Here is a 23156-nt window from a genome sequence, read left to right as displayed (position 1 = left end):
CTTCCCGATTGTGTTAAGGACTATCTATAACACATTGTCAGGTCTTATTATAACATGCATCTGAAGAACAGTAATACAATCTATCAATATATCAATCAATCAATCAATCAATCAATCAATTAATTTGACTTCTATGCCACCCAATCCCGAAAGACTCAGGGCAGTTTACAATAACATAAAGAGATACAAATACAATAAAAAAGAAGTCAAATATAGAAGTCTAAAACTATAAAACCCCAGTTAAAAACCCACAATTCAACTATCCAATCAAGTAATTGCAGTCCACTTGGTATATTATTTCTTTAGATTAAAAAAAAAAGTTTGTTTCATGTCTTCAGGGATTGTGCTATTATTTTTGCTTTCAAGGGAATGCTAGGAATGATTTGGGAAATAACTGATTGTAATTTTATTATAGTTTCTAAAATTGGCCCTGTTTTCTATGAAGCAATAAAACTGACAGACTTATTAAAATCTGCAAAATATTGATGTTGCAACAAATTGAAGGAGGGAAATACTGTCCAAAACCTTTTAACAATTTTGGATTTTTTGTTGTTGATTAAACTGTCACTATTTGGTAATATTTTTAGAAGCAAGATATATTTGCGTGCATTGGCAAGAAGGAGAAATAAGAATTAATACCGTATGCTGGATTGATAGATTCCCATATAAGCTATTTTCAATGATTTTTCAAAACATGAATTATTAATCTGATGAGTTTTAGGCCCCCTTTCCCACTTTGACACTGAGAAGAACTTCTTTTGCCTTGTGATACCTACTCTTTTGAAAGGGATGCTTGTTAGCCAATTGGTTACTTCATTACTTCATTCCTATTTCATGCAGGTGAATCAGTCCTGCAAAAGCATAAGTCGTACGTTACCTAATAAACAGTGGAGCCTTATTCAGAGGAACAGTTTATGTGCAAAAATGGACGTTCCATCAATTTAATGAGGAATTTGGGAAATGTAATCTTGTTCTTTCCTCTTATAGGAGAAATAGAAGAGAATATTTGTAGCTCAGGGTTGAACTCTGGGGTGCTTGATGCTCTAAGGCAGTGTTTTTCAACCAGTGTGCCGCGAGACATGGTCAGGTGTGCCGTGAAGCTCAGAGAGAGAAAGAAAACAAGAGAAAGAAAGAGAAAGAAAGAGCAAGAGAGAGAGAAAAAACAAGAGAGAAAGAAAGAGAGAGAAAGAAAGAAAGAAAGCAAGAGAGAGAAAGAGAGAAAGAGAGAGAAAGAAAGAAAGCAAGAGAGAGAGAGACATAGAGGGAAGTAGGGAGGGAGAGAGAAAGAGCAGAAAAGTGGAAAGAAGGAAGAGAGAAAGAAAGAGGGATGGATAGAGAGAGAAAAAAGAGGGAGAGAAAGAGGGAGAGAAATAGAGCGAAAGGGAGGAAGACAGAATTTTTTTGTCCAAACTTTTTTTAGCCGCCCCTGCCCTCAATGTGCCCCATGGTTTTGTAAATGTAAAAAATGTGCCGCAGTTCAAAAAAGGTTGAAAATCACTGCTCTAAGGCCACCACGCCCCACCGGGGGGCAATTTCATTTTGAATGGGGGCAATTAGAACCTTGTTTAAACCTAGTTAATGACCTTTTAGGCTTCCTCTGCATGAGTAGTTCACTTTTTGAATAAGAATTATATGTCATGGGGGGGGGAGGCCTCAGGATTTTAGAGATGCTTAGGTGGGCCAGGGGTGGGCTGCTAGCCAGAACGCTAAATTGGACTCGCCGCGGTGGCTCGTGAGTTCTTGCAGGGCCAGCACGATTTTGCTTCTGCACCTGTGGATATAGCAAAATCACACAGAGCCGCAGGTCGCCTGTGTTTCGGCATATGCAGAAGCAAAAAAACCTTGCCAAAAGACGGGCTCATCTGCGGTTCCGTGTTTGATTTTGCGATCTCCACAGGTGCCATAGTTCCCTCTAAGCTGAGCAGTGAGCAATCGCTCACTTAAAAATCATCATCAACTCAGAGTTTTCCAAACCTGCCCAGAAGCCGAGAGGGAAAGAGTGAGAGGGAAGGAGAGAGAGAGGAAGAGAGAGAAACAGATAGAAAAAAGAGAGGAAGGAACAGAGAAAGAAAAAGAATGGGAGTAAGGAAGAGAGAAAGAAAATCAAAATCTAGTTTGAAACTAGCTCAACTATTTAAGTGGCATTTTGATATTGATAGAGTTGCCCTCTTATGAGCTCACTGTTATAGACACACACAGTACAGTATTTTATTTTGAAATTCTCTGAGGCAAAACAGGGTGGGTTTTTGTTTGTTTGTTTGTTTATTATTTCTGTGCCGCCCAGTCCCAAAGGGACTGCCGCTCAGACACTATACTTTTCCGCCCACCCCCCAAAAAAAATTAGAGGGAACACTGACAGGTGCAGAAGCAAAATCGCACTGGCCCTGCAAGCACTCACAAGCCGCAGCGTGCCCAATTTAGCATTCTGTCTAGCAGCATGGGCATGGCCCCCAAAAAGGTTGGGAACCACTGCGCTAAGCTTAGTGAGGTTTTTTGCAGACATTTCATAACCAAACCAGGTAACATTATCAGTGCTCAATATCCCTGGAGGCGTCCAGGACAGTTCACCCCAAAAGTGCTTTTTTCCAAAGGCAAGCAGACTTAAGTTTTCTCTTGGAAGATCTTTCGCTTCTCAAGCTCCAAGAAGCTCCCTCAGTTCTGAATGATTCAGGGAAGCGCGAGCGCTAAAAAATGAAAAGAAGGGTGGAAAAATGAGCCGAGGTGGCGCAGTGGGTAGAATGCAGTACTGTAAGCCACTAAAGCTGACTCCTAGATCTGCAGGTCTGAGGTTCAACTCTCACCACCGGCTCAAGGTTGACTCAGCCTTCCACCCTTCCGAGGTAAAAGAGGACCCGGATTGTGGGGGCAATAATGCTGTCTCTGTTCAAAAGTGCTATTGCTACCATGCTGTAAGCCGTCCTGAGTCTAAGGAGAAGAGCGGCATAAAATAAAATAGAATAAATAAAATAAATACATAAATAAAATAAAAAAAGTCAACACGCCAACGTTGTACAATGAAGGGTAGGTTTCAGCATAAGCCTCCACTGGAGAATTGGTGAGGCGGTCTCAAGGCAAGTCGCCTGAAGAGCGCACACGGGCGAAAAAAAAAACGGGCGAGTGGCGGGCCCACGTGCCGACGGGCGCCACACTTTGCACACGTGCCTGCCTGCCCCCCCCCTTTTTTTTGCACACTCGCTCGCTCTCCGGCTCGGCACCGAGGAGGCGGGTCCCTCAGCGGCCCCTCTCGCCGCCCAATCTGGCTCAGGGGCCGGGTTTCGCTCAGCCACCGGGCTCTTCAGAAGGGCAAAAGACCGGCTCGCTTTCAATCCGGAGCTTCGGAGGCTGTGAGTGGAAAAAACGACTTGAGTGGCCGGGTCAGCTCGCGCCACAGATTGGACCCTCGGAGCGCTCGCGCCAACTGAGAACTATGTGCCGGCTTCGTTGCTTTGGGTAATCTATAGCGGAGGTGCGCGCGCGGCCGCGGGTGTTTGTTCGCGCGTGTAGACTCGGGCAAGAGCAACCACGTATATATATTGAGAGAGGCGGACTCGGTTTCTCACCTGCAGGGCATGGGTGTGTTTGGGTGTGTTTCCCAAATTATTTATTTATTTATTTTTGCTGTTGCAGCTGATTAAAAATCCCAGTCCCGCTATTCTTCTGAGGGAAAGTACCCTAGCCGGCTGGATTTGGAAGGCGCTGGGTTTTCAAATATTGGCAGAGCGTCTTGTTTTGTGATATCAGGCTAGCTGCTATGTTGTTAGGCCAGCCTGGTTCCTGAATAGTAAAAAAAGAAAAAAAAATTAAAAAAAGCTTTCGGTTTCTGCAGAAAGGCTTCGTTTAATCGTTTTAAGAGAGTGAAGATAAAAGACGGAGAGAAGTAGGCAGTTCTGCTCTTCGGGAAGAGGGTGAAACCTTCTTTCTCTTCTGCTAACCGTGGGGATTTTAACCTGCCTTTGCATCCTTTTGTTGCAATGGTTAGTGAAGGAAGGAAGCATCCAAATCCTACACCCACTCTTTTTTCCCCTGAAAGGGAAAAAAGTTAAGAGTGTTCTGTTAAGAAACAACAACACAGAACTTTAAACTTTCTTCTGGTTGCAAACATCCAACTGCAGTTATACTTTGGAAAATCCCAGGTTTTTGGTACTCTGGTATGTATTGTTCTCTATAAAGAGACTTTTAATTTATATTATATTGGACATTACTTGAATAGTGGTAGAAAGCTATAGCTATAGTAAGACAGTGGCTGTTACACCCATTTGGATGTTTACATTTAGCAGGGGAAATTGTTTTTTTTCTCTTTTTGGTGCAGTTCTTGGAGTAAGTAATCAGGAAATGAAAAGAAGCTGTTAGGTTGCTGGATAATGCTGAATGAGTGGTGTGAGGTCCTACCACTTAATAAGGCAGGTTATGTCTCATGGCATACATATTTAGTTAGTTGGTTTTTAGAATTTAGCCGCAGAAGACAATGAATAAGCTCTTCATTTTCTTGTATCTAAGGAAGAGAAATGGTAACATGCTGGAATAGAGGGAGGGCCACATTGTTCAATGAATCTCTTGCTACCTTTGTACTTTACATCATGAATAGCAAGTTACATTAAAAAATAAATAAACAGGGTATTCCTCTAATCTAATGCAACACTTATTTAGAGTTGTTTGGGTTGTGACACCAGTTAATGAATAGAGTTAAATCCAGATTGCAAGGCAGAGCGTTTGACCAGAAAAGCGGATCCTACAATCAAGTAATTTGACTTTAAAATTTTATAGGACAGCTTGTTTGAATTGCAGTGGAACTAGTGCAACTGCTTGAAGTCTATAAGGGTTACTGTGCTACAAAAATGTGTTAGTTTCCAGTTCTCTTATGTTAATAATTCTGCAGCAAGTAGTTTAAAATTAAAACCAATCGGCCAATTTATCTTCTAGCTTAGAAACACATTTCTTTGTGGTCACCTTTCTCTTGCAGCAATGAGTGGCAAGTTTAAAAGCATGAGTTCATTCAGTAAAGGCTGCTTCTAATTTATTTCCCATTTATTGACAGATTTCATTGCTCTGCAGTTTGCTGTTTTGTGCACCGCTTAATGTAAGAGATTTTGAAGGGTCCATCCTGAAGAGGCATGTTGCACTATGTATGATGAGACAGTAGAAATCTTAACAGCAGGGCAGCATTCTCTGAAGTCCATGACAGATGTCACGTCATTCTTATGAAGAAGCTACTCCAAGTCAAGTTTTTCAACAGTGGCGCACTTTCTTGAATTCTCAAATGTCTTTTAAAATCACTGTCAGTAACAGCAGCGACAGTACTGAAATTCAAAGGAGCCCACCTGAACTCGCAGGTTTCTTTCCCAAAAGATCTAGCATCTTTGAGAGACTTCCTTTTCTCCAGAGAACACAGGAGACAAGATGTCCTAAAACTTCTAGAGAAGAGTTCCAGCAGAAAGGTGAAGTGTTTTTTTTTTTTAAATGTTCATCAGAAAATATTTCCTGTAAGATATATATTTTCTTTCCTTGTTTGTCAGGTGAATATTTGTTAACTGTTATTCATGCACTTACCAGTACTTATGCAAATATCCTTTGCCTTCTTCTTGAAGTTCATTTACAGCAGATTTTCGTAATAGTTGACAAATTTATATTACAATATGTAAATAATTTGCAAACTAACACTGTGAAATGATTATCAGAGAAGGAAACTTCTTTTTTCTTTCATTTAGTAATAGAAATGAAACTGTCACTCTTTAATGGAGACTCTGTTGGTAGGTCTTTTTAATGTTTTTATACAAATATAATATAACAAAGTTTCCATTTGGAATTTGGCAGTTGGTACAATGCACCATCATTTTAGACTTGTATTTATTGCACAATGATGAACACCTTTATAATAAGTGTTTTAACTCAGAGCTTGTGAGTAGAATGGTATTTGTGTTCTGTAGAAAAAAATTAACCTGAACAAAAATAAGATGAGTATAGATCGTTCAGAATGAGCATTGATAATATTTCTATCTAATCAGTTGGGTCAAAATTAATCTAACATGCTAATTCAGTTGTTGGAAATAAGTTGATGTATTCTGGGCTATCATTCCTCCTTAGTTTCGTTCATTCAACTCTCAGCTCCTCATTGTATCACAATTTAGAAACATAAGTCAAAATTCTCTAGATAGTTGAGAAGAACCTCACTTCAGCCATAATTCTAATCAAACCTAGATTTGAGATTACATGACTTTCCTAGCTGTTCCCTCTAGCAGAAAAAGCAAGTCATGATCAAGCAACATATACAGACTTTGAAAACCATAAATAATCTGCATTTATGCATATGGCAACTGAGAAAGTCCAGTTTCTGACACATTGGGTATCTTGAGATCTACTTCCTTCAAGAAGTTTTAAATTATTGATTGATTTCCCCCTTTCCGTGGGTTGTGTTCAAAGTACTGGCCTGGAAATGCATGATTTTGCTATGTGCCTTTATTGTTAATTCACTTTCAAAATTCTGAAAAATAACCAGCATTATAAATATTGTGAACAATGCATCATTTTCACTTTTAAAATGCCCTTGAAATCCCTTAAGAAAAAGAGCAAGAAAATCCGAGATAATCACCTTTCTCTTTTGTAATATTTGCAACAACTTTAAATAGATCTTATTGATAAAACCAAAATCTATTTAAATTAGCCTTTGGTTTTCAACACAGGTCCATGAAAACTTAAAAGGATAACTATAAGAACAATACGCATCTTCTGTTCTTGTTCTTAAGCAGTTAATTCTTCATTTCTGTGACATCAGTTTGCCATCCTGACCTTCAGGCTTCTTCTTTAAAAACAATCAGAACTATTCAGTATGTCTGAATTTGCACAGATGATGTTACCTATGGCAATTTGGATAAAGAAAAGTCTGCTAGAAAACAACCAACCTCAGAGAGCACCAAGAACTTACTCATATCAAAGTTTACAGTAAATTCAGTAGTTCAATTTTTCTTTTCTTTTTTTCTGAGCTCCTCATTATTCCACTATATAATATTCTACAAGTTATATTAATGGGACGGTGGGAAAGAATGCCTTACCCATTCTTTTTTTATCCATTTATTTTTTTGTCTCTCACTTGATCTTTGCATGTCTTTCTGCTTCCTTTTAGTTGCTTCTCCTCCTAATGAAAAAGTCCCAAATGTCATAATTGTTCTAATGGTACAGTTGCTAAGTTGCTAAAATCCAAATTGGGAGCAAAAGAAAAAGAAAAGGGGGGGGGGGGGAAGAAAGGAAAAGCCTTCAGTGTGTTTTCTAAATGTTACTATATGAACCATAGATTGTATATTTTATCTACTAAAAAGAAGGCTTTTTAGCAGAACACAAAAATAGTTCAGTAGAAGATAATATATATCAACTAAAAAATAAAATATATTTTTGAAGGGATGCAGCAGTAACATAGTCTCAAAACTCTTCATTAGGCAATCCTGTTTTTTAAAATACATTCCTTGGCAATATTCTTGATGGTGAATTAATAGTCCAAGAATTGTGGGAAATTTAAAGAATATTGTGTAGACAACTTAGCTGGTTGTTAAAATGCATTTTGCCTCTTTTATTTATTTATTTATTTATTTATTTATTTATTTATTTATTTGATTTGTATGCCGCCCCTCTCCAGAGACTCGGGGCGGCTAACAGCGACAATTAAACAGTGTACAATAGTAATTTGGTATTGATGATTAAAAATCAATTAATATAAAAACCAAACATACATACATACATACCATGCATAGAATTGTAAAGGCCTAGGGGGAAAGAGGATCTCAATTCCCCCATGCCTGGCGGCAGAGGTGGGTTTTAAGTTGTTTACGAAAGGCAAGGAGGGTGGGGGCAGTTCTAATCTCTGGGGGGAGTTGGTTCCAGAGGGCTGGGGCCGCCACAGAGAAGGCTCTTCCCCTGGGTCCGCCAGGCGACATTGCTTAGTTGACGGGACCCGGAGAAGATCCACTCTGTGGGACCTAACTGGTCGCTGGGATTCATGCAGCAGAAGGCGGTCCCTGAGGTAATCTGGTCCGGTGCCATGAAGGGCTTTTATACTTCTTAGCGCTTTTATATTGAGTTGAGTGTGACTGTGGTGATATGTTTTAATGCCTTAGATAAGGAAATTGTTACTTCTTTTTTGGGGGGGTAGCGGATGATTATTTAATTTCTAAAATGATTTCCCTTTTAATTTAAGATTGCATCTATTTATTTCCTTTTTATTAAAAACTAAATTTATCGCCTTCTTAGTTGCCAGTTATCTTTCTGGCCTTTTTGCCTAGGGACATGTCTTGAAGGAAGTTAATGGGTGAATTAGAGTCATTGTTTGATGTAATTAAGAAAAAAAGGATTATTTCATTAAAATTGGGGATAGATGCCCTGGCAGCCCCTTTTTTCTGCTTTGTAATGCTCATACTAAGGATGGCTTCAATTACATTTAGCTATCCTATTATTAAAATATTTATTTATTTATTTAAAAGATTTGTATGGCCATTGTTCTTAAAACCCAACTATGGACAGCCAAACATGTAGTAGTTTTTTGCTTATCCCACCATGGATTTGGTATGGATACCAATTAAAAGCCGGGGTGGCGCAGTGGTTAGAGAGTAGCATTGCAGGCGGCTTCAGTTTACTGCTAGCTGTCCTTCAGCAGTTCAAATCTCACCACCGGCTCAAGGTTGACTCAGCCTTCCATCCTTCTGAGGTGGGTAAAACGAGGACCCAGATTGTTGGGGGCAATATATATATGTATATATATTTATTATATATATACATTATTAAATATATAAATTATTATTATTATTATTATTATTATTATTATTATTATTATTATTATACATATACATACTGTGAGCCGCCCTGAGTCTACGGAGAGGGGCGGCATACAAATCAAATCAAATCAATCAATCAATAAATAAATACATAAATATTTTATATATATATATTTGTTTACGTAGATTTTCACGGGTATATGTATGTAGATTGTTCTGAGTTTGGGTTTTGCCCCGTGTAATATTTTGCATGTCTATGCGACGTTTTGGTGAAATCACATTCACCATCATCAGGCTGAAGTTTATGAAGCTTACAACTTCAGCCTGATGATGGTGAATGTGATTTCACTGAAACGTTGCATAGACATGCAAAATATTACACGGGGCAAAACCCGAACTCAGAACAATCTACATATATATATGCTGATTCTGTAAACTGCTTAGAGAGGGCTGTACAAGCACTATGAAGTGGTATATAACTCTAAATGCTATTGCTATACAGTTTGATGCACCTCATCAACCATTCACAAACTAATTCTGCCACTCGGGGTGGGATTATGCCAGCAGAGATTGGCCAGTTTAGGCTCATGCAAGCACACACCCTCTCCTCTGGTCATAGGATATGTTTATGGCCTTTTCTGCTTGGGCAACAGGAAATACAAGTTGTTTTAGATTGAATACTCTCTCAGTCCAGTCAAATCTCTGACCTGGATTAATCTGGAAAGCATCTGACCAACGATAGTGGTGGTGGCGGCAGCAGTGGATGAGAATGATACAATGAAGAAGGCGAGAGGAAGTTGATATCAACGATTAATTGGGTTGCATTTGGACTCAAGACCTCACCATCTTTTGTGGTAATGAGCTCTTTAGCTTAATTATGCACTTTCTTTTGCTTGTTTAAATCAACTTCCTTGACTACCCATTGATTATTGTTTTGGAGAATTTTCTCCCCGTTTCTCCATGTCACGCATGATTGATAATGCTTCCTTATACAGTACTGTATATCTTTTTGCAATCTAAATATTCCCAGATATTTTAGCATTCTCCTATAGGTAGGTGTTTGATTTCTCTCAATTCATTTTCACTACCTTCTATTATATTTTTTTCTAGATGTATTATAACCTTTTTCAAATATGGTCACCAGAACCATACGGTTTTTCTAAGTCTGACATACTGTAGATCTGCTTAAGGGCATTACAGAGTTGGCAGCTTTATTTTCAGCTCCTTTATTTTATTTATTTATTTATTTATTAGATTTGTATGCCGCCCCTCTCTGAAGACTCGGGGCGGCTAACAACAATGAAAAGACAATGAAAACAAATCTAATATTAAAAAATAATCTAAAAGACCCCAATTTAAAGAACCACTCATACATACAAGCATACCATGCATAAATTCTATAAGCCTAGGGGGAAGTGAAATTTCAATTCCCCCATGCCTGACGACAGAGGTTGGGTTTAAGGAGCTTGCGAAAGGCAAGGAGGGTGGGGGCAACTCTGATATCTGGGGGGAGCTGGTTCCAGAGGGTCGGGGCCACCACAGAGAAGGCTCTTCTCCTGGGTCCCACCAAACGACATTGCTTAGTTGATGGGAACCGGAGAAGGCCAACTCTGTGGGACCTAACCGGTCGCTGGGATTCGTGCGGCAAAAGGTGGTCCCGGAGATATCCCGGAGATGCCATGAAGGGCTTTCTTAAACATCCCTTCGACTGAATTGAATTTTTCAAAGCTGCTATATTACTGATTCAGCAATTTCATAATGAGTTATTCATTATGACCCGAGATATTTTAAAAAATAGTTACAAGCACTCAGACCTCCGTCAGTATATGTGTGAGGCCCCACTATGTGTCACTTTACACATACCTGGTGCTGTAAACGTTGATCTGCCACATTGCTGTGTGAGATCAATAGTGATCATTACCCATATTTTCCAAAATTCTTCCTATAGCATATAGGGAAAATACAGTTTCAGTTGGCCAACTTTTGCATTGTTGTTGAGGTCTATGCTTGTAAGAAAGTCCAGTTTTTGAACTGCGTTGTAGGCAATTCAGATGCTGCTTGGGGCAGTTCAAAGAAACATAGGTGATACACAGAGTTAGTTGTGGATAGGAGTTGCATGCGTTGCTTAAATAGAGGGTCGGTTTGATTTAGTGGTTAAGGCTAGAAAGCATGAAACGATTAGTTCAAATCCTGAACTATGAAAGCTGACTGGATAAACTTGGACCAGTCATTTCCTCTCAGCCCAACTCACCAGTTGCTTTCCCCCCCAATTGCATCAATTTAAGATTTGTTCTTGGTTACAATCTATTCCTAGTCTATATTATTTTGCTATCCAGCAAATATCTGTACAATTGACATGCTGCATTTTTCGGAGTATAAGCTGCACCCCCCCCCCCTAAAAGAGGCTGAAAATTTGAGTGTGTCTTATACTCAAAATGTAGCTTTTTCGAAGCTTTTTTCCCCAACCCAAAGTAGGTGCTAATGATCTTCCCGGCTTCCTACTCCCTCTGAAGAAGTTTTTTTCATGCCCTAAGTCTTTTCAGGCTTGTTTTCATTCCTACTCTCTCTTAAAAAGGTTTTTTCAGCCCTAATGTGGTGCTAACGATCTTCCTGGCTTGCAGCATTTATTTTTATTCCTACTCCCTCTGAAGTGGTTTTTCCTGCCCTAAGTCTTTACAGGTTTGTTTTCATTCCTACTCCTTCTAAAAAGGTTTTTTTCAGCCCGAACCAGGGGATAAAATAATGTACTAAAGCTGAACAGACTAAGGATGCTAGCCAGATGAATACCTGGTAGGTAGATCCCCCCCCCATTTTCCTCTTCCCAAAATAAGGTGTGTCTTATACTCCAGTGCATCTTGTACTTTGAAAAATACGGTACATTGATTTTATTGATTTAATTAATTCTATATATTCCAAGTACTTTACGTGTTCTCTTTTGGTCTTTACAATACCCTACAAAACAAAGTAGAACCATATAGTAACTATGAGAATTATGGCCAGGTGACTATTTTATTTATTTATTTATTTATTTATTTATTTATTTTGTCCAATGCACAATAATACAAAATGAAGGTTATAGAGGTTATACTCAAGTAAAATATATTAGAGAAAGAAGAGAAGTGAAAATTTAGGAATAGAATTTATCAATTAGGGAATAGAAGGATATTATGAGAGTAGTATAAGAAGAATAGAATAGAAGAATAGTAGATACGATATAGGAGATATAGGAGAGACAATAGGACAGGGGACGGGAGGCACGCTAGTGCACTTATGCACACCCCTTAGCTAGCTTCAACTCAACACATATTTATTTATCCAATCTTTTCTTGGTTTGCTTGCAATTTCATTTGGAATTGGGAATAATTTTAATATTTTAACAATGTACTGTACTACGTTGATCATATTATCATTTTTTTTCATATAGAGATAGACAGACAGAGACACATAGCTGTGTGTATATCTATGTGCAACTTAAAATAAACATTAAATAAATCAATGTAAAGCATATGATTTGACTTTATGTGCAGATTTTTAAAATCTAAATTGTGAAGGAATGGTCCACAGTAGGATTGGGAGAAATCCCTATCAAAATTGCTTTTCTTTTTTACTTTTCAGAGGAAAGAAAGAACTTAATGTTTTTGAATCTGAATTTCAAATGTGGAGAATCTTAAATTTGATTGGGATTTTATAGGTTAAAAATGCCACAGTCAGCTTTGTTGTGCTTCTATTGTGGCTGCATCAATTTAAGTTAAAAAATGCATAAGAGAGAGTGGGTTGCTTGAGGTGAGGTCATGTTCATGGATGAGGTCATGTTTAAATTGGACAAATACCAAATCTTGCACTTTCTGCCATTACATTCACTAGGATAGTGCTTGCAAAGTGGCTTTGAAATTACACTGTGAATTATAAAACATTTAAGATCAGGACTGCAAATATATCTAGAGCTACAGTTTAAAAGTGTTTTTAACTATTTGGTTATTTAAAATCATATGATAACACTATTGTAGCAATACATGGACAGTTCTTCATTGATTTTCCTTCTAGGCTTCTCCAGAAACATATACTTTCTGAATAAGTTATATGGATTTAACAATTCAGTTTGTCTTGAAAGGTTGCATGACAGAAGAACTGATTATAGTGTTTATTTTTTGCAAGTTATCTTTCTTCATGCATAGACACTCTGGGGAGATCATTTGGGCAAGTATCCCATGGTACAGTAGTACATTGTGGTAGAATGCTGGAAGAAAGATGCTATATTTGAATGCTTTCTTGAGAATGTGTTATTGCAATAGGAACACTTTGACTTTGAGCTGTGAATATCAGGAACTGTGGGGCAATATTACAGGCTAATTCTGCCAATGCAATATTACAGAAAATATTACAGGCGAATACAGTAGAATGCAATATTACAGACTAATTCTGCCAATTGCCAACAGTTTGATTCTCACTGGCTCAAAGTTGACACAGTTTTCCATCATTCCAAGGTCGATAAAATGAGGAACCAGATTGTTGGGAGCAATATGCTGACTCTGTAAATCACTTAAGGGCTGTAAAGCACTATGAAGTGGTAGTGCTTCATAGTGGTAATAAGTGGTATATACGTCTAACTGCTATTGCCATGTCCACTAAAAAGCAATCTAAAATACATTTGTCAAATGATATTTGCAGAATACTTGTGGGAGAGGAGGTACAGAAAAGCAGAGTCACATAATGTTGATTAAATTATAAAAGTGTTTGTATGAAGAATTAATTATTCCTCCTGTATTGTAAGCCCCAAAATAGCCACATTATAATATACAGTATATAAAAGAAGAAAATGAGACTTTTGATAACCAAATATTTAATTGCAGCTTTATATAATCTGAAAGGTGCTACAACAGAGGATGCGATAAGTCAGAGAAAGTATTATATACTGCCACTTTAGAGAATTCAGGATCCTCAAAATCCAGTATGGAAAGAAACAAATAGTAATATTGTTCAGAGTGTTCTAGAGAGACACTTCACTGATAAGGTAATGGGAGTATAGGACTTCTCCCCAGCACATAAAAGTAGCATCTCATCTACAAAGTATTGGAAAGTTTTTTGAGTTGTCTCCATGTAGCAGATCAGAGAAAAAGCTGCTTTAGAAAAGGAATAGCTGCTCACTCATGGTCATACATCTTACAAAATGCCAATTTCAAATGTTTTGCATAATCTTCATAAATAGCAATTATAGCCACATTGGTATATGAACAAAAGTCTAAATAAACAGTTCTGCAAAATCTAAAAAACAAACCAAAATGGCACAAAAGGGTGGGCAATGCATTCATGTTCTCCATAATAATCAGGCAAATTATTCTAAGAATTGCATGGTGGAATAAATGTAGAAGTCTGAAGTTAAGCCAGATCTTTTAGCAATTAAAAAAAAAACCTCAGAACCAAGATTGAAGGGTGAACACAATAGTTAGTGATGACATTATTCATGTCAGCTAACCCAAATGTTTAGGGACAAAGGCAAATTATTATTCCTCTCAATATCACATATACAAAGGCCAGTAGTTCCTGGTCACCTGCCTTGAGAGAATTTCCTGGCCTGTTAAAGAGCTGGAGATAGGTAGGTAGATAGGTAGGTAGGTAAGTAGGTAGGTGTTCTGCCGGGCTCTATGGTAAGAGTCTCCCGAAAATTCAAGGATACAAATTTCAGACACACACACTTGAAAGTTCAAAAACAATGTTCTTTATCACAAAAATTCAAAAGAAACAAAGCACCCTTTTTGTATTGCAAAGAGCACTCGTCCCAAAACAACCTGGTAGTCTGTACAATCCCCTTAATCAGTCCTTAAGTACTTAGCTAGCAGCTGTGAAGAAACCTCACAGCCCTTCTTCTTCCATGAAGTGAAACACACACACTTTGCTCTGCTTTGGTTTCAAAGTCGTGAAAAATCAACAAAGTCCGGAAACAGTTCTGAAGAACAACAATCAGATAATCTTCCACAATGGCCAAGCCAGCACACTGCTATTTATATCAGCAGCTCTAATTACTGGAGCCCCACCCAAACACAGGTGGTCTCTCATTATCTCCTGTAATATTTCTGCAATTGGTCTGTTCTATGCATAATTCTGCGCATGCGTGGGTCTAACACTTCCTCATCCGAATTGACCGAAGATAATGGAGATTGGCTTCCTGGACTGTGTGCCAAGCCCCCCCTCTTCCAAGTCACCACCACCTTCTTCGTCCGAGGAAACTGCACTACCTGACTCTGTCGGCAATAAAACAGGTCTATGACATGTTGATGTTTCCCCTGCATCCACCTCCACATTCCTTGGGGCAGGAGCTGGGCCAGAGCCAACCACAGCAGTAGGCAGGCAGGCAGGCAGGCAGGCAGGCAGGCAGGCAGGCAGGCAGGCAGGCAGGCAGGCAGGCAGGCAGGCAGATAGATAGATAGGATTTGAACACTTTGAAAAATATGTACATTTGCATTAAAATAATTAAGAAAAATTACTTTTTGAAATAGTAAATTTTCTCTAGTCATAGCATACATGTAAAAGCTGAGGTTCATTATATTTAAATTCTGTTCCAATTCTGTCTTTATATTGGATTTGATAACTTTTGCAAAGTAGTTGCCAGGTTTTCTCAAAACGTCTCTGTACTGTTAAGGCATATTCTGTCTGAATACTTTCTTATTTGCACAACATGCTTCACTGCTAGCCTGGGAAAAGGCTTTCCCTCTTTTTCTGTGGTTTAATTTGTGTTTTATTAAATGATTATTCATCACTGATGATTACTGGGAAATATGCTGCTGTACGAAATACTGTAATCCAATTTATGCCATCTCAGTTTTCATGTGGTTTTTTTAATTTATGAATTGCAAGAGCTTATTCAAACCATTGCAAAGTAATGAAGCAAAGTCTATCTAGCCAATCTGTGCATTAACATAAATATTGTAAGGCTTGATGTTGCTAGCTGATTTTGATTGGTTTTTCTTCTGCTGTGCTTGAATGGGGCTTTGATGGGTTTATGCAATTTCTTAACAAAAAAAAAAGCCAGCAGTAAAATAAGTCTCAATTCTTAATATACTTCAAGAATTGAGCAAATGATTTGCAGATTCAAGCACATTCTAGATAGTGACAAATGTCAGAATAGCAGCAAGGCAAGAATTGATCCAAAAAGCAAAATAACTTAATTGTGTGTTTTTGCATGTTTACTTTGGGGGGAAATTGCCCTAAAAAAGACATCAGCAAATACTGTAAAACTAACTTTTTAATGCACATTTCAATTGCTGTTATTTTAAGCTCTTAGGGGGTTGAATATTTAGTTTATTCTGGAAATTTGCTGCACTACATGAAATGTGACACCTGGGACTTAGTATTTTAATACTTAGATGAAATACGTATAATAGTAGATGATGTATTTTGCCTGCCTTCCAGATCTGAAGAAGTTAGACATTCTGACTAAGGTATTCAGTATCCAAAGTATAAACCGATGCTTAACTTTCTCAAAAAATAATAATCTTTCAGTAATCAAATAATTTTACAAGTGAGTGCATATGCAAGAATAATATATGCTACAAAACTGGAGCCAAGTACTTTCCCGGCAACTGGTGTAAGGCCTGAATTTCATTGCCAATATGTGTCAGTGATTCATTGCTATTCTATGAAGTATTCCACTGAAAAGGTTAAAAATTAAAGCCACTAACTTGTGGGTGATAAAAATAACAGCGTTAAATAGTTCATAGAAGTGAAATTGAATAGTATCCATCACCAAGCCGCACTCTGTTTTAGATTTCTTTAAATAAAATGCCACCATAAATATCTTGCTTTTGTTTAAAAACATTTTTGTTTTGGGAGAGTATGACGAGGCTGCCAAATAAGAAATGAAATGATTCTTTAGGTAGATGTGCTCTTAGTACTTAATGTCTAACATATAGGGGGGTTCTTTATAATATATTTAACTGATAATTCTTTAAAATGTGGGATGCCTAGAGCAAAGTGGTTAAATAAAGTGTTGTTTTAGATATCTAGGAACAGATTATGAAACACTACAGGATAGTTGTCTGGGAAGGTGGAGCCTCAACCTTCAGAGCTATGAACCTAAAACAGCACAGGAGGGCAAGCGAGTACGTTAAAATGTTAAAAAGCAAAACAGAGCAGCCTAAAATACCTAATGCTTCTGGAAAGTAGTTTCATGCATGAAGAAGAGAAACTGTGCATGATTTTTAAATTGTTTTCTTGGGTTTTAGTCTCCTTCGCTGCCCTATTTATTGAGCAGCTGGGTTTAATTTATTCTTACTTGCACACTGAGGTAGGCATTTGTAAGACCCTGATAAAATTTGCTGTTTCCTGGAATTGTCTAATGCTGGTGAGTAAATCCAAGATAATATTGGAGTAGTGCTTGAAGAAGGCTCCTGATGAACTAGACCACCCAACTACTTTCCATACTTTTTTAAAGTAAGTCTTGACTCTTTCTGTCCAAGCAGTTGAGTCCTGAGTGAATTGTTGAGCTAATGTGAATTGCAATGAAAAGAAGCAGCAGCATAGACTGATTTATTGTTTCATGTTGTCTCCAGAAGCTTTATCTACTCTAAGGAACTCTTATTTCAACCGAATAGCCGCTAAATTATTGGAACTGCAACCCTTAGAATTTCTATCTTTCATGCTTTGGTCACACTGGCTGGGATTCTGGGTTTTAGAGTATCAACACATCTGGAAAGTGTCAGGTTAGCAGACTTTGCTGTAGGGGATATATCGCATACTCAGGATTGCTAGAGCTGCTTCTATTTTAAATCAAAGGAAGGTACCGGTACTTCTTTCAAAGAGGAAACCTTGGGCTTGTAAAAGTTTTTATGGAATGTTCATCCCAGTTAGACTCGAGGCAACAATCTTATTTGGATCAATCATGGTTTGTTCCGAGTTAAAATATGGTGATATTGAAAGTGGGGAGAATGATACAGTGGAGATTTGTGATCACCTTTGCCTTCAGGTGGTAGCTTTAGGTCCTTTGAACTATTTCACCAACAGTAACAAAATATTAGAAGCACTGTACAATTAACCCTTAGATTATCTATGGTTGACCTATCCAGATTCCTAAGAGGTCAGTAAGGGGCGAGTACAAGTGCACTAGAGTGCCTTCCGTTCCCTGTCCTATTGCTCTCCTATATCTCCTATACCTTTCTTCTATTCCTATATCTCTTCTTCTATTCTTTCATTGATATGTTCTATTATTATATCTTCTTTTTGCTTCTTTCTTAGATATATTTTATTATGAGTATCTCCTCTATAACCTTCATCATGTATTTTAACTGTGTGTGTGTGTGTGTGTGTCCAATTATTGAGTCCTTCCCTGAGCTAGGCAGATATTGTTGTTTAATAATATTAGCTATATTGTCGCAGATTGTAAGCTGTTCCAAGTAAAGTTGCCTTTTGTTGTAACTGATGTTGACTTTATCAATGCCAATGGTGTTCAAATGATGCTCTGAATATTGTGAAATTACAATGTAGGCAGCTGTTACTATTAGTACTATAATTTCTTTCTTTTGCCTTCTACTTCTATTTTCAGGTCTTTATATTTTATGATTTTTCTCCAGTTCTTTTATTCTTGCTACTAGCCAGACTTTATTATTATAATTCTTCATACAGCTGTTTAAAACTAGATTTGGCATTTCTGTCTACTTATCGAGTCCTTCCTAAGAACCGTAGCACAGGTAGAGATTGTTTTTTTTTAATAATAATATTAATATTATTTTACATTTAATAATATCATCGGGTTCTTTGCCTCTTGGGATTTAAATTGGAAAACCAAAATAGAATTATTTATTGAGAATGAAGCTTAAAGGAAAAAACTTCCAATCTTCATAGCTGTTTGATTTGATTTGATTTGATTTATTGGATTTGTATGCCGCCCCTCTCCGGAGACTCGGGGCGGCTAACAACAATAATAGAACAATATACACAATAATCCAATAGTAAAAACAATTAAAACCCATTAAAGTAAAAACCAAACATACATTCAGACATACCATGCATAAAATTGTAAAGGGCCTAGGGGGAAAGAATATCTCAGTTTCCCCCATGCCCTGATGGCAGAGGTGGGTTTTAAGTAGCTTATGAAAGGCAAGGAGGGTGGGGGCAATTCTAATCTCTGGGGGGAGTTGGTTCCAGAGGGCCAGGGCCGCCACAGAGAAGGGTCTTCCCCTGGGTCCCGCCAAGCGGCATTGTTTAGTTGACGTATTTAAAACTGTTTCTCCCATTGAAAATGATACAACATAGTTTCCTTCTTTTAGTATTTTTCCTTTATCAGTAAACCTAGAAAACATCCAGTTTATTTTTATCAATTTTCAGCTTCGCAAAACATCTCTACTGGCTTGGAAATTTGGGAATTGCAGTTCAGTTCAGAGGGCATCAGACTGGGGAAACTGACAGGGTTTAGCCTTAGTGCATGAACCAAATATTTTATAATATTTATGGTAATAAGAGTCTGGACATTTAAAAAAATATACTGCTATGCATGTGTAAATAACAATATATATACAGAGGTGGTATTCAACTGGTTCAGGTAGTGGAAATTTTAACAAGGTTGGAGAACTGGCAAATACCACCTCTTGCTGGCCCTGCCTCACCATTCCCTGTCCTATATTCCCCTGTTTTAAGCTCAGCTGATTTACCTGGCAGAGCGGATTGCCACCCCTCAGCTGACTTAAGCAATAGCTCAGCTCAACAGTGCGGACTCAGAGGGTGATCTTTGAGTGCTGCTCTCATAGAACTGGTAGGAAAAGATTTGGAATTCCATCACTGTATAATACATACACATGCACGTTCACACACATATACTGCCCATATATAAATCTGTCTGCTTCTTATTCCCGATAAGACATTTTTTATTCCTCTTGTTCTCACATGTATACCGTGCCAAAATACCTTTGAATGAAGAACATACAAACACTATGTCAACAATCAGTGTAGCATGTTCATCAGATTTTAAAAAACATTTTCAAGCAGAATTTTACAAAAAAAAATTATTGGAATTACAGTATTTTGTATTGTTTTATGCAGTATAATAATGCATTTCAGGTTTTTGGTTAGTGTGGGAACAATTAAATAGGATAAAAAAATAACTTTTTCTTGTGCTACTGATTGCACTCACTGTCTTTTTTCTCTTCTTCAACTAATAGGGTTTCTCCTTGCCAAACCTGATTTTCCCATTTCGCTAAATGTCAAAAATTCTGTTCTGTTTCTGATTGCTCAGTGATTGTTACAATGACTTTTTTAGCATGCCACTAAGATCACAGCCTGCAATTTACTTCTATGTTTTCTTTCTGTGGGAAGACCAAAAAGCTAACTTGCAAATAGCCTCTTTAGAAGTTCAGTTAGTCACACATTTTTAAGACATTCCAAAAATCCTACTAAGCTCCTTCTGAACTCATTCGGTTGACTACTAACTGAATCAAACTTTTAAAAGCTCTCCTTTCAGATTAGATTTCACAGGTTGGTCTTTAGGGAAATGGTTTTTTGGTTTTATTTAAATACAAATTTTATTTTAGAGATTTGCATCACTTTATGCAATTGATACCTGGATTTCCTATTTTTTATTTATTTAATAAAATAAGTTCAATTAGGTACACGGAGAGGTATGTAAAACAGTTTTAATAAATGCGTGCAGGACAATTTAAGAAAGATAACTTTTTTAAGTTTCTTTATTGTTTTCAGAAAAAAGAAAGAAAGAAAGTATTTCTTACATGTTTTGTTTTGTTTTTACAGATCTTAATCCATTTCTATTGCCTTTTGAATATGTCATTCATTTCTCTCTGTTTTATTAAATTATGTACATTCAAATATAAATATCATAGGTAAAACATGGTATTAAGATAGAGAAAAAGAAAAGAAAAAGAGAAATCATTCATTTCATGTTTTTACTTCGTTTCCATTATTCTTTCTAAATACTATACTGATACTTTCGTATTGTATATTTTCAGTTTTTGTTTTGAATCCATTCGTGCCATTTGTGCCATAATTCTTTAGATTTTTTGTATTTTGTTCCCTTAATTGAGCTTGTCATTTCGTCCATTTCTACACATCTATATATTTTTTTCAATAATTAAGCTTTCCGATGGGGTCTGTTCGTTTTTCTACATTTGTGCCATTGATATTCTAACTGTGGTGTTTATGTGTGTCATGAGGAAGAACTTCATAGTATTTATATTATTGTTCCAATCAATATAGATTCTAGAAGGCACACAAGGAAACCTTACTCCCAGATCCTAGCTCACATAAAAGCAACAATTAGGATGGTCATCAATAAAACTCACTATGGACACGGAAAAAACATTTTGAGGGCTTTCTGGAAGACAAGATGAGTTGGAGCCAAGTATAGAGTATTCCATCATGTGGAAGCTACCACAAAGAAGCTAGCCTTTGTCCTCATCCTTTTAACTTCTCAAGGAACATTATTTATATATTTATAGAACATGCTCTGTAAGGTGGTACACCATATTCTTTTGGTTGGAAGAAGGTGATGCACATGGGTGTGTTCGAATTCTTCTGCTGCTTGTTCGCTCAGGGATGTGCCACGTGGGTGCCCCATCCAGGCGTGCACACATGTGCAGTCCTTAAAATAAAGATTCTGCATATGCGCAGAAGGAAAAAGCCCAATGGCTCAGGGGAGAACCAGCTCGGGGGCATGGTAGGCCTGGGTCGCTGCTGGTTCTAGCGATCCAAGCCACCAGTTATTATTGGTTCTATATAACCATCCGAAACAGGAGGAACCCACTTCTGGTGATGCATTCCTTGCCCAGAAACAGCTTATGTAATTGCCTCCTCCTCATATCTTCTTCTTCCATAGAAACATAGAAGATTTATGGCAGAAGAAGATCCATCATGATCCATCTAGTCTGCCCTTATAATATTTCCTGTATTTTATCTTAGGATGGATGGATGCTTATCCCAGGCATGTTTAAGAAGTGGAAACATAGAAACATATGAGATTGACGGCCGAAAAAAGACCTCATGGTCCATCTAGTCTGCCCTTATTCTATTTCCTGTATTTTATCTTAGAATGGATATACGTTTATCCCAGGCATGTTTAAATTCAGTGACTGTGGATTTACTAACCACGTCTGCTGGAAGTTTGTTTCCAAGCATCTACTACTCTTTCAGTAAAATAATATTTTCTCACATTGCTTCTAATCTTTCCCCCACTAACCTCAGATTGTGCCAGCTTGTTCTTGTGTTAACTTTCCTATTAAAAACACTTCCCTCCTGAACCTTATTTAATCATTTAACATTTAAATGTTTCGATCAGTCTAAAATCCCCCCCCCCCCCATGACAAAAAATTCTTACTATACAAAAAAGTGAACTCCCTCATGTGTAGGAAGCCTAAAAGGCAATTAACTTGATTTAAGCAAGTTTCCAATTCCCCCCATTAAGAATAAAATTGCCCCCCTGGGGGCATGAGTCCCATGTTGGAAACTACTGGTCTATATGAACCCCAGGAGGCTTACTTACAGTCACTCATGTCTTGGTCACTTCTTGGATTATTGCAGTGTATTCTAACTGGGGTTCCCCTTGAGAATCATCCAGAAATTAAACTGGTCCAGAATGTGGTGGTACATACATTTTAGAGCTTCCCATGGTTTGCCCATATTAGATCATTGCTGCATTATCCACACCGCCTTCGATGTTTTTTTTTCTCTGGGATGAATTCAAAATATAATCATCATCTTTAAAGTCCTGCATAGCATAGATCAGCTTCTTCCTGTCAATCTCAGGATAGACTGGATGCATTTCTGATCCCTTCCTTTAAAAATATCTCTTGGCAGGATCTAAGAAACATCTTTTCCATAGGGGTCCTTTGTCTGTGGGAACACCTTCTTCTCATGTAATATGGCAAGCCCTTGATCTCCTAGCCTTTTGGAAAGCCTTAAAAAGCTAGCTCTTTTCTCAAGGGATGGGATAAGATGAAGTTGGATTCCCGGTGATTAGTATGTTTCTAATTGTTAGTGGGTTAGGACCATTCATTAGAGCCCCGGGATTGTTTTTAGATGTCCTGGAATTTGATTTTATTGCTTCCTTTTGTTTTATTATGACATTTATTAGCTGTCCAGAGTTGTGATACATAAGATAGGCAGCTATACAAAGCCTTACCAATAAATAAATACAGCGGAACAAGTACACCTGGAAAAAAATCTGTCTCTCATTTAGCATATGTGGAGTCCTTAGAGAAAAACTCCCATGAGCTAGTACAGAACTAAAAGGGAATATTTTGCAACAGATTCAAACCAGAAGTTGTAGTTACATCAGCTAGAGAAGTATACTATACATCTGTTCAGTCCAGTTGGGAAAATTTATATATTACCAGTTTCAGAATAGACAGAAAGCTTAAAAAAACCAAATTGCACCAACTTACAGTTACAAGTAGCCTTTGTTTA

General features: G+C 37.6%; 1 protein-coding gene across 1 annotated transcript in view; it reads left to right on the top strand.

The window, feature by feature from the left end:
• The first annotated feature begins 5103 nt into the window (after positions 1 to 5103).
• Positions 5104 to 23156, top strand: part of GLIS1 (GLIS family zinc finger 1) — a 260750-nt gene continuing 242697 nt past the window's right edge. The window contains exon 1 of the mRNA XM_070745920.1: positions 5104 to 5435. Within this exon, the coding sequence (XP_070602021.1) occupies positions 5183 to 5435 (253 nt within the window). The 5' untranslated portion in view covers positions 5104 to 5182. The remainder of the gene's footprint in view (positions 5436 to 23156) is intronic.

This window comes from Erythrolamprus reginae, chromosome 3 (genome assembly GCF_031021105.1).
Source record: "Erythrolamprus reginae isolate rEryReg1 chromosome 3, rEryReg1.hap1, whole genome shotgun sequence".
NCBI lineage: Eukaryota > Metazoa > Chordata > Lepidosauria > Squamata > Dipsadidae > Erythrolamprus > Erythrolamprus reginae.
The sequence above is the reverse complement of the archived record's forward strand: the minus strand, read 5'-3'. Positions and strand labels throughout refer to the sequence as shown.